The sequence below is a fragment of the Brachyhypopomus gauderio genome, chromosome 9, assembly GCF_052324685.1.
Source record: "Brachyhypopomus gauderio isolate BG-103 chromosome 9, BGAUD_0.2, whole genome shotgun sequence".
In the NCBI taxonomy this organism is placed as follows: Eukaryota; Metazoa; Chordata; class Actinopteri; order Gymnotiformes; family Hypopomidae; genus Brachyhypopomus; species Brachyhypopomus gauderio.
Window position 1 is genome coordinate 25089578 of NC_135219.1, and position 12632 is coordinate 25102209.

The following is a 12632-nucleotide window of genomic DNA, read 5'->3' on the forward strand; positions in this document are numbered from 1 at the left end:
GGGCGTGGCAGACAGAGGAAACCATAGAAACAAACAACAAACCGGGATAAACGAGCAGGGAATAACACAGACACGAGGAACAGGGAAACCGGAGTGACAGCTAGGAGAGGGGGGCATAGCCCTACGTGACAGTACCCCCTCCTCTAAGCGTGCCACTCCGGGGCATGCAAAGGCGGACAGGGGAGCAGACTAGGACAAGACAGGGAACCACAGGGCATGGCGAGAGACAGCAGACACAGGACAGGACATCCCAGGACAGACAGGAGGGACAGGATTGGGCAAAACAGGGCATGGAGACTGGAGCATTTGCGAGACAGGAGACGTGGAGACTGGCCAGGAGCTAGACGGGGACATGACTTCATAAACAGGACCAGGGCGAGGTATGGGAGCAGGGCTCAGCAAGACAGGACTGGAAGCAGACACGGGAGTGGGGCCAGGAAACAGGGCTGAGGCTAACACAGAGGCAAATACACTATGGACAATGGACACCGGAACAGGAACAAAGTGGGTCACAATCAGGGGAACAGACATGGGGACAGGAACCGAGATGACACCACTGGACACAAACACGGGAACAGGCAACCACCCCCTCTGGGTCGCAGGAACAGGAACCGGCGATGATCCTTTCTGGGTCACGGGAACAGGAACTGGCGACGACCCCCTCTGGGTCGCGGGAACAGGAGGCTGAGGTAATGAGACGTCCTTGGGGGGCGGGACCGCCGAACTGATGTCCTCAGGGGTGGAGCCGCCAAGCCGATGTCCTCGGGGGGCAGGACCGCCAATCTGACATCCTCGGGAGGTGGGACCGCCAAGCCGACGTCTTCGGGAGGCTGAGCCAGCCACTCTTAAGGGGAGTGGCCACTACTCCCCCCCCCCCCCCCCCCCCAAAAAAAAAATTCTTGCTCCCTCGCTGTGTCCATGTATGATCGGTTGTTATGTAACACTTGATGCATTGCAGAGCATGGAGGCGGACACAAACGCAGAGGAAAGCAAGATTTATTCAAGGGAATTTCATATTTGAGGTCGTGATAACAGGCAGGGGTCATAACTGGCAGGCAGTTCGAACAAGACAGATACATGTGCATACTGACACAGAAACTAAACAAGGCAGGGAAACGTGGAACAGGCAGGAACAAACAGAGCAGACTCTCCAAACGACATAACAAAAGGCACGAGGGCACAGATGAGCACAATGCAAAAGAGTACAAGATTGCTAATAGACATGAGACACAAAACAACCGAAAACGACATGGGAAACACAGGGACTATAAGTACACAGAACTAACAAGACACAGCTGGAAACACTGACGACACAGGCATGGCAGACGGGAAACCATAGAAACAGACAAACAAGGTGGGGTCAACGAGCAGGGAACAACAGACACGAGGAACAGGGAAACCGGAGTGACAGCTAGGAGAGGGGGGCGTAGCCTTACGTGTCATGATCAAATTTTCTAGCTTTAGATAGGACTCTAGCTGCAGCATTTTGTACAAGTCTTTATGGACTGTTTAGAGCATCCAATTAGAAGATCATTACAGTAGTCAAATCTTGATGAGACAAAAGCATGGACCAGCTTCTCTGCTAATGAAAGTAAGTGTCTCAGCTTGGCAATATTATGTAAATGGAAAAAGGCAGCCTTAGTGACTGCGTGTCAAATGAAAGATCCGAATCAAAAGTGACACCTAAGCTTTTTGCGATTATTGAAATACCATCTAGGGCAGAGGTCACTAACAGGCGGAACGCAGTCCTGTCCGGACCCAATCTCATTCCTGATTAACTTTGCAAATTTCTATTTCCGTGGTCCGCAACCAACGGACCTCGGTCCGGATACGAACCCAAATGCCATCCCATCCGGACCCAGAATTTAATTTTGACGGGCATTTATTTCAGGGCTATTGAAAAAACACTCCGTCACGAGTGTTCACACACGCCCCTGACTATCATCTGCATAGTAATGAAAGCTAATACCATGCCTATGAATGATAGTGCCCAGCATATATCATGGAAATATGGAGCCCATATTTTACCTTAGAACGGTCTGAGCATTCATTATTTACTAGAACAAATTAGTAATTAGTAGTTAACTAGAACAAAATCTGTCAGGTAGGACCTGAACCATGAGTGTGCTTGACCTCTTATACCAATGAGTGTCTCCAGCCTATTAAGTAGAATATTATGATCAATGGTGTCAAAAGCAGCACTGAGGTCTAGCAGTATGAGAAAAGAAATGTGTCATTTATCAGAGGATATTAAGAGATTGTTCAGTACTTTAGTAAATGCTGTTTCTGTGCTGTGATGGGGTCTAAATCCAGACTGAAATAACTCTAAGACATGTTCTGTCTGTAAGAAGAAGAGAGTTGTGAAGAAACTACTTTCTCTAAAATTTTGGATATGAATGACAGATTAGAAATTGGCCTATAGTTGGACAGTTCCCGGGGGTTAAGACCAGGTTTTTTTGAACTGGGAATGTAGCCCAGGCTCAGAGAATAATTAATTATAGTAAGTAAAGGTTCTACATTGCTATGCAGTAATTCTTTAAGTAGATGTGTTGGTACGGCATCTAGTATGCATGTGGATGGGTTTGCAGATTCCACCAATGAAATAAGCTCCTCACGAACAATTGGGGAGAAGGACTCTAACAGGGCATCAGAGCTGACCAGACAGCTGTCAAGGTGCATTGGCATGTTGACAGGCTCTGAGATAGCACTACTAAATTTTTCCCTAATTTTATCAATCTCATTAAAGAATTTCATAAAATTGTTACTGCTACAGGCTAGTGGGATTAGTGAATTGAAATGTGTCACAGGAGGAGTCAACCGCTCTCTCATGTGAGAGGCTCTTGCTATCTTGCTCTTTCTCTTCCTCTTGGTCGCTGCTCTACTTATTTTTCTTCTTCCTTGCATAGTGAGGCAACCTGCATTGGTTGGTATTTTTGTTAGGTATTATTCTTGTTACTTTAATCTATTATGGTTATGTTATTGTTTTATATTTTGTTGGATATTGAATAAATCTGGTTAATTGTGTAGCTACGATCTTCCTTGAGTACAACTATACTGGGCCAAATGAGCTCATTATTAATATCAGGTAAAGGTAAATCAATACTAACACCAATCCCCTCAAAATTATCCCATCTGTGTCACGGTGGTTTGGCCACCAGAGGGCGTGTGTACCCACACGCCCTTGCACTAAGCCACTACCCCGGTCACAATCACCAGACTACTGACACCTGTTCTTTGTTATTGTGCACTCTTTATTTTCCCACAGGTCATGCAGTCCAGTGCTGCACATTTCCAGAGGACAACACGCCTTCTACACGATCTGCACTTACAGAGAAGAGGACTTAGTCAATCTTTCTATTTTTGTCCTGTGCTCTTCGTGAGCATTTGCGCTTTGCTTTGCTGTTTTCTTGTGCTCGTTTCTACTTGTGTTCATGGAGAATAAACATCCTGACACACAACCATTGCCTCCGGCCGCTTCTATACCTCCATCACAATCTGCTGCACATGTTTATGATAAACCTCTGATAAAGCAGGCTAGTTGTTTATTGCAAGAAACTTAATAAAGTTGGTTAGGTATATTTGATAAGTGAGATCTTTGAGATTCTTACTATAATTTGGAGTCGGATATTTTATTACGTTTTATTCACGTCAATCCTTCACCTATTTCCTTCCTTGGTTGAAGGCAAGCAGGTAGGTTAGTTAAATCTCATAACTTGGTTAAATATCATAACTTGGTTAAATATCATAACTAAAACCCCTACATTGTTCTCCCTTTCATTTGTTGTTTCATTAGTTGTTAAATACTTGTTGTTTATTAAATGTGTAGTGATATCTATTTGTATTTTATAAACTGTTGATAAATGGTGCACCTCCCAAAATATAGGAACGTTTTTATTATGAGCTTTTACTGCCCTGCTGTTTTCCTGTGCCAGATGGGTTTTGGGCACACTAATACTCACTGAACTTAGAGCAGATGGGTTTTGGGCACACTAATACTCACTGAACTTAGAGCAGATGGGTTTTGGGCACACTAATACTCACTGAACCTAGATCAGATGGGTTTTGGGCACACTAATACTCACTGAATGTAGGACAGATGGGTTTTAGGCACACTAATACTCACTGAATCTAGAACAGATGGGTTTTAGGCACACATACTCACTGAACCTAGATCAGATGGGTTTTGGGCACACTAATACTGAACCTAGATCAGATGGGTTTTGGGCACACTAATACTCACTGAATCTAGAACAGATGGGTTTTAGGCACACATACTCACTGAACCTAGATCAGATGGGTTTTGGGCACAGAATAGCAAGTGAGGATGCTATTAAAAGGGCATATTGCTTGCACTGCTGATGAAGGACCTCTTTCAGAAACTTCCTGTTTATGTGGTAACTTTGTGTATTTCACTAAAATGTTTAATATTTAAATATATATATTGAGATATAAAAATTGTAGTGAAGTAGGCTACTCCAAGTTTCCAGAGAAACTGAATGTTTTGGACAGAGGTCCTTCATCAGTTGTGCAAGCAAAATGCTTCAGAATCAATGCGAGGACGAACCATTTATTTCCACGGGCTTCTGAAATTCCAAGAGTGTATATGATGTATATATGGTTTCAGTGGTACCCTTGTTTCTTAATGTAGTCTTGGATATTTTTTGTACACCTCCACAGATTTTATAGTTCATAAGGCCATTACCCACACTTTCTGGCTGAAATGAAAGAAACTATTGTGACACACGGTGCAGGCACAGAATCCTTACGGTCACTCACGAACGTCACGTTTATTGTACAAATATAGAGCGAATAACGCACACGCAACAATACATTTACGGCATTTAGCAGACGCTCTTATCCAGAGCGACTTACAAAGTGCTTTGCATCTGATCACAGAATTCATCCTAGGAAATAGTACAGATAGGCCAGAATTCAATATACCATTGAGTCAGACTACTACTAAACTACAGGAGTCAATGTCATTACCTAGTGTTTTGCAAGTTAGACATTTGCCAAGAAGCACAAATAACCATAGACAGACATACAATTTAAGAACAACGGCAAGTGTTATCAGCTGAGTTAGAGCTCTGGTAAGAACTCAACAAACAGGTGGGTCTTCAATCTACGCTTTAAGATAGCAATAGACTCTGCAGTCCTAGCTGCTAATGGAAGATCGTTCCACCATCTTGGAGCCAGGACGGAGAATAGTCTGGAGCTTTGTCAGCATCAGTGTGTGAGACTGAGGGGGCAGTCGTGGCCTGGCGGTTAGGGAACTGGTCTTGTGACTGGAGGGTCGTGGGTTCGATTCCCAGACCTGAGGCCATGACTGAGGTGCCCCTGAGCAAGGCCCTTAACCCTCAATTGTTCACTTGTATAAAAAAAAAATGAGATAAAAATATAAGTCGCTCTGGATAAGGGTGTCTGCCAAATGCCATAAAATGTAAATGTAAATGAGACTCAGACAAAGACGTGCACGGGACACTTCGAGAATGCACATTAAATAGACAAACCACAGAAGCTTAGAGTGATAACGAGACGAGCCACAGGTGAGACAGAAGAACAGGTTCAGACACAACAACCACACCCACGGAGATACACAGACGCAGACATCTAGACGTAGACAACATAAACACACGCCCAAAGGGGAGGGGTCAGGGGCTGTACCGTGACAGAGCCCCTCACCAAGGGCACTACCCGTGCCGGGGTGCCAACAGAACTGAATCCCCGAACCCACACCGATGGGCGGATCCGGAGCCCTCAGTCCTGCGTCTGGGAGATGACCGCCTTCATTGGAGAGCCCTCCAACACCCTAGAACACCCTCCCTGTGAAGACAGGGAGACATAGACATAAAGACACATTCACAAAAACACAAATAGGAACTGTGTTAGAAATTCTGAAACCCAAGTGAGCACAATGAAAGTCAGAAGCAGTTGGGTTAGATAATAAAGTACAATGATTTATTTCAACAAAGCATGGATTAACCCCTGAGATCTCCGTTACAAACACGCCAGGTATCTGTCACAGAGAGAGCTAATTCCCCCTTCCGAGCTCTCATCTTTTATATGTTTAATCATCAATACACACGGTGTCCACGAGGTGATCAACCAAATGTGATTGGACAATACATGAAATAATTAACACTGATTTGACAGATGCATATGACGCATGTCCCCTCCACGCTCAGCATCCTCGTGATGTCCCGGCAGACTGAGTGTCGCCGTAGTCCCTTCCAAGTAGAGATTAGGCGTCTCCAGCGAGGTCAGTTTAGGAACACCAGAGGAACATCAGATTAGGCCTCAGCTGAGGCCAGAGAACACACACATACACATCTGAGGCCTACTGAAGTCACGAGAATGGCTTCAGTGCCATGATCAACACACGTATATGTAAAAGATCTCTAACACCTATCTCTAATGTGTTAAATGTATACTAAGAATGCCTGACATAAATGGAAATCACCAAATTTCCACCACAGAACACTGATGGACAGTGGTACGAAAGGTAAAAGGGGATTTGGGAGAAAGAAACACAGGGACAGACACAAACAGGCACACACACAAATGGAGCCAGGCTTCGTGCCTGTAGGAGAGCAGGCTTCGGAGCTGCAGGCGCTGCCGTAGGCGGTCCTCCTTCTGCCCTTGCCGCAAACCCTCTGCTGGGTGCAGCGCGGCTGGCGGACGCCCTTGCAGCCCTCTCAGTGGTCATGCGACCAGTCTCTCTGGCAGCCCCCGAGGGGCGCGCTGCCAACACTCATTCTCTCCTCTTCGAGGACCCCACCAAGGAACTTCACCTCCTCCGGGTGATCACTTCCCTGATCTGGCCTCCTGAGCGGTGCTCTCTACCTCCATGTCTTCCTCGCCGCCTGAGCGCCAGATCCTCGGTTCTATCGAGGACTTGCCCCGGGATTAGTCCATGGTGCTCCTCTTGGAGGGATAGGGAGAGACTTTCTCCATCTGACCTCTCTTCCCCCTCACGGTTTCACCGGAGTACTCCGAGGGGGGTGGGCTCAAGTCCTCCTCCTCCGAGCACGGCTCACAATTCTCTGCCTCCGTGTACGGCTCTCTGTCCGAGTGCTTGGACGGAGGAGGGCGTTCTTCTTCCTCGTCCTCACCATAATACTCGTTGGGGGCCGAGTACACAGACGGAGGAGGGCTTCCTTCTTCTTCATCTAATACTCGGTGGGGGCCGAGTACACAGACGGAGGGGAGCTCTCCTCCTCTTTGGAGTCTTCCTCTGACTCCTCTCCCTCACTCTCGGGAGTCTTTTCCGCTGAGCAGAGCTCTAGGGAGCCTACCCTCAGAGGCGAGAGGTCTCTAGTGGGAGAGCGGTGTCTCTCCTTCCACAGCCTCGCCGCGGCTTCGCGGAAGTAGCAGCAGGTGCGCGCACAATGGGTCCTGCTGCATCTCCTCGATGGTCACTGGGGCATCGCGGTGCTGTGCAGGAGAAGAGGCATGGTGGTGGCTGCTGGGCCTCTTCCCCTTCTTGGCATGGGTCGTGTATACTGGCATTTTTTGGTCGGATCGTCTTTCTGTGATGCGCGATGCAAGGCGAAGGACAAGGCACAGAATCCTTATGGTCACTCACGAACGTCACATTTATTGTACAAATATAGCGCAAATAGCGCACACAACAATACACACATCAACGTGTGAGGCTCAGACAAAGACGAGCATGGGACACTGCACGAACGCACATTAAATAGACAAACCACATAAACCCCGAGTGATAACGAGACGAGCCACAGGTGAGACCGATGAACATGTTCAGACACAACCACACCCACAAAGATCCACAGATGCAGACAACTAGACGTAGACAACATAAACACACGCCCAAAGGGGAGGGGTCAGGGGCTGTACCGTGACAACTATAAAATCATAATCATGTTTTTTTTTCTACATATTGTAAGGAAAATTAACTCAGCCTGAAAGTAGATATATTGATATATGCAGATATATTTCTTCTGTAAATCCAATGTCTGGCTAAACCTGAAGAACATTTAATGTTTGCCTGAATTTGTTGCTAACTGAAATGAAAAAAGTACAACAGCACTCTCTCAGTTTTGTTCTTTAAAATGTATGGGAGGTGTTTCCAGTATGCAGTGGGGTTGGTTATCTTGACTGTGAGGTAGACATCTAGCACTATCCAGTGAGGTTGATATCTTGACTGTGGGGGAGTTTAGCACTATGCAGTGGGGTCGGTTATCTTGCCCATGAAGAGGATGCTCTTGGTACTGTCCTCCACAATGAAGACTAGGAAGGGTCTGTTGACATACACCCTGAATGGCATTGAGAAGAGCATAATTTCAACTGTGGTCACAGCTGCTGCTTCAGTGCCCTGCTCATCAACACTGAGGACTGCTTGGTGGAGAACCTGTGGAGGTAAATTGATCAATCTTTATCTGATCTCTGCTTTCATGGCTACTCAGGATTAAACAGATTAAAATAAATCATATTATCTTGCAGATGCTGTAATGTTTTCTTGCATGCTGTTTACTAAATATTTATGCCTGTAATCAGAATATTTAGCATTTTAATTTGTACCATATTAGTAATAGTTTTAGAATGTTAAATGCACCAGAACAATTGTTTTTAATCTATTTTTAAACCATTGGCTTCCATGTATTCCATACAATTGTAATGATATTACAGCATATTTTTTATTGAATTGCTACTTCAGATACCTTGGACACCGCCACGTTGGACGCCTCACTGATTCCTGAAAAGTTAGCATTTTGTGAGAATGCATCAACTATTCCCATTTCCTTCAGAGTGTCTCCAAGTGATGAGGAAGCAGAGATGGAGAACTTGGGCATATACAGGTCTGCATTCATAGATCTGGAGAAAAGATATCTCTGAGTTTAAAAAGCACTCATGTTGAAATGCATTAAGTCAAGAGTTTTTAGAACATTTGCAAGAGATAAAAGGTTTGTGATGTGATAGTCAAATGTTAATATTTGTAAGTGAACGTTTGTTTCATATGGAAGGAAACAGATATATGACCTTCTAAGGAGTTTGTCATGCCAGAACTTGAAGTGGTCCTTGGACATTTGGTTTTCCACCTCCTCCATTTTACCTTCATCAGGTAAGATGATAATCATAGATGCATTTCCTTTATATTGCATTTTGATGATAGAGGTGTAGTTAGTCCGGTCATAGTAGTAATTATATTTGCCATTTCTAGACATCATGTCCACAGTCACCTTGGTGTTTTCATCCACGTGGAAGTCAGCTTTGTGTGTGCGCTCCACTTTAAAAGGATCTTGCCATTTACCTTAAAGGATGGAATTCAAAGATTGTTAATGACATTTAGGTGAAATATCTGTAAAATCTTTTAATCACTGGTAAATTTCTTAAGTGCCTACTATACCTTTAAAATATATATAGTTGATAAGCATCATCAGAGTGTCTTGGTCTAGATCCTTGACCATGTCAGTGATCATATCCTTGGTCTTTTTGGCAATAAATTTGTTGACCTCTTGCACGGCCACGTCTGGTTTGCTAAAGTCCACACTAAAGGCTTCTCCATGGTAGAAGTGCTGAGCATCCTTCAGAAACTTCTCTACAGGCTTAAACCCTTCTCGCACTGCAACGGCACTTCCTGCCTCCAGCAGCATGGAGTCCTGGCTATGGGTCAGCATGTGGAGTAGGTGCTCATAGCCTTCATTGACCTGATCGGGTGTGAGGGTACTGTAGCCCAGGGTGCTGAACATTTGTGAGTGGGTCTCACCCTTGGCTCCCAGGGCCAGCATGGACAGAGCCATGGAGATGCTGAGTGGGGAGAAAAAGATATTCTTGCCTTTTGCATCAGGCTGGCTGACCAGCTTTTTATAGAGGGAGAAAGCAAAGTCAGCACTGTGAGGTGAGAGTCTGTGGCAGGAATCCTCTCCTCCATCGTGGTGAGGGTGGGGTTCATCTTTGCCATGGTGAAGATGTTTATGGTGATCTGCTGAATGATCTCCATGATCATGCCCCTCATGTTGGTCACCCCAGGCCACTGTCAGCAGCAGGGCAACTGTCAAACACCACTGGACCTTTCCCCACATTTTATCACCTGAAGAAGGACTGTACTGATCTAAAATTAGAACTACATGTGAGTAATTCTCAGTACAGTGTTATTTTATAAAGGAATTAAAGTAATATAAATAAGAAACATCTACAACACAATGTATGCAGGGATAGATATTTCTTAAAGTACTCTAAGCTTTAGGTTTCTATTTGTTATATACTTCTAAGATATAATGAATGTACTGATCTAAATTTGTAATCACACTTGTATATTGTATGTTGTATTTTGTATATTTTATATATCTTTACACATGATAAAAATATATAAATACACAAAACATTTACAAGATACTTAATTTGATATAGATTATAGAATATAGATTTTAAAACTAAATAATTAACTGAAAAATTAAGGTTAGTGACTTTTAAAAGCAAATTTTGAAAACAGCAGTAACCAAAATCATTTTAATCTTTACTGTTTCAAATTTGCAGATATCTTATGGTATATTTACTTACCACCAGCACCCTGTCAGTAGAAGACTGTTGGAATTGAGTTAATTTCTTTCATTTTATAGTGTCGGAGCTGTCAGCTGAGTACACTCCTTCAAACATTAACTATCTAGCCAGCACGGCATTATGTGAAGTCATATACAGTGTAATGCTACAACATTCTATAATATTAGACAATGGATAAAAAGATTAAATTATACTATACCAATTTAGTGTAACAACTAATATCTCACAATTTTGCTGCCTTACATGATGATGCATCACAGATGTATGATAAAATTATATTTAAAACACTCTATGCCCCTGTTTGCTTCAGGATCAATTGTATTGATATCTGTATTGATTCTTTGTTCAAGTGTTTATTATCATCCAGCAGCCATCTCTAACATAATAATGAGTTAAAATATTAACAGTGGTAAGGGGAGATAACTAAAAAAAGTCAAATGTATATATAAGAAACACAGAAAGATATACATAAAATATACATACATGTAACAGACCAGGCAGAGGTGGATCCAACTGTGGAACAGCATTGCCTTTATTCAACAAGAAACAATTGCCTGAAGTGACTAACACAAAGCACAAACAGTAGCATGGAACACAGCAGTATTACATGGAATTTGGGGCCGGTCCAGAGGGGCCAGAGGAGCAGAGTCCGGGAGTTACAGGAGGACTAGACATGGTACAAGGTCTAGGAAGGAGGCAGAGGTCAGAGCACGGGTAGACAATCAGGCAGAGAGAATGCTTGGTATGCGGCTGTAGAAATATATTATTTGATTATGAGTAATTATAAGGGGCAGCACCCTTAAATTTCATTGAAATATGTATTTGATAACTGGAATAGATAAAATTGATATATCAGTCTCATTAACGAAGGTGAAGCTCAGAGTCTGTGCAGTGACCCAATACCACTGGTTGCAATATATTTGACACAGTAATTGGTTTAATGAATAAATGCTAATTTTATTGATCAATAGATATCAGCAATTTAACATTATAATGCATACAACGCATAAGGTTGAATCGGAGGAAGGACAAACCAACTGAATTTAAACTATGAAGCAGAAACCTCCACAGACCATTTAAACCAATGTTAACCAACCCAATGTTTTATATCTATTCTTAGCTAGTTATGCAATGTAAGCTACGAACTCAGGAACGGGGGGGGTGCGAGAACGCTATTATGCATGAGCACCTGCAACTGTAAACAGTTGCTCAAAAGAGGGAATATTTGTTATGTGTATTGAACTAGGGCATTTTATTATGTGGGCAGGGCCGGCGCCAGAACATATACAGTGAGAGGGCGTCAGAAAATTTCGGGGGGCGAACGTAAGTTGTTGAGCTGGGGGGGGGGGGGGGGGGGGGGGGGGGGCTGTGTGCATGTAACGATTGTCAAGCGTTGTCAAAATAGCATGGGTTTATTTTGCACAGTTACTTCCGTTTAGTTCCTTATGTTTCTATGTTTGCTCTTCATTGTTAGTTTCCTAATCCTCTACAGTTTGTTTCTTCGTATCGCTTATGTCTCCCTGTCACTTGTGTTTTCTGTGTTTTGTGCTTCCCTTCATATCTATTACATTCTCTTTACTTTCATTAGTCTTCTGCAAAATTAGCTGCCCTATTAACTAAAACTCTCATCAGCACACCAAAGTACACACTTACGCTACCAATACAACTTAAAATATTTTCTGCACAACATACATTCATGTGGAAACAAAATTAACATGTTAAATGAGCGAAAATAAATATAATGTTGCAGAGACGAACTGGGTTGCCAACTCTCACGCATTGAGCGTGAGACACACGCATTTGACCGTCTTCACACGCTCTCACGCCACACATCCACGCCGAAAAAAAATCTAGTTTATTTACCTCTGATCCACATCTATGATTCAATGAGTTACTAGTTCGCTCTGGTGCCACCCACTGGCAATCGATTGCGATATAATACTTACCCCCCCACCCCCACCCCGTAACAATTTACGTTCGCAGAAACTCACGAAACACAACCAGGAATAACGTTTCCACATTCAGTTACCAGCCCTGAACAAGACAAAGAACAGGGATTAAATACACTGGATCAGTGGTTCTCAAACTGTGGTACACGTACCACTGGT

General features: G+C 43.6%; 1 protein-coding gene across 1 annotated transcript; it reads right to left on the reverse strand.

Annotated features, from left to right (window-relative positions):
- Positions 1-8067: 8067 nt before the first annotated feature.
- LOC143522599 (alpha-1-antitrypsin homolog) lies at positions 8068-10046 on the reverse strand. Its single transcript, XM_077016312.1, has 4 exons — positions 9371-10046; positions 9004-9274; positions 8685-8838; positions 8068-8374 (listed from the first exon to the last, which is right to left on the reverse strand). The coding sequence occupies exons 1-4, from the start codon at positions 10044-10046 to the stop codon at positions 8186-8188; spliced, it is 1290 nt and encodes a 429-aa protein (XP_076872427.1). The 3' UTR covers positions 8068-8185.
- Between the last annotated feature and the right edge of the window lie 2586 nt (positions 10047-12632).

Bases quoted from the DNA above. Each gene is read 5' to 3' on its own strand.
- LOC143522599 (XM_077016312.1), bottom strand. From the start codon at position 10,046: ATGTGGGGAAAGGTCCAGTGGTGTTTGACAGTTGCCCTGCTGCTGACA. The intron at 9,275-9,370 runs GTATAGTAGGCA...CCATCCTTTAAG, and splicing joins CAACTATATATATTTTAAAG to GTAAATGGCAAGATCCTTTT. The intron at 8,375-8,684 runs GTATCTGAAGTA...TTACCTCCACAG, and splicing joins CCAACGTGGCGGTGTCCAAG to GTTCTCCACCAAGCAGTCCT.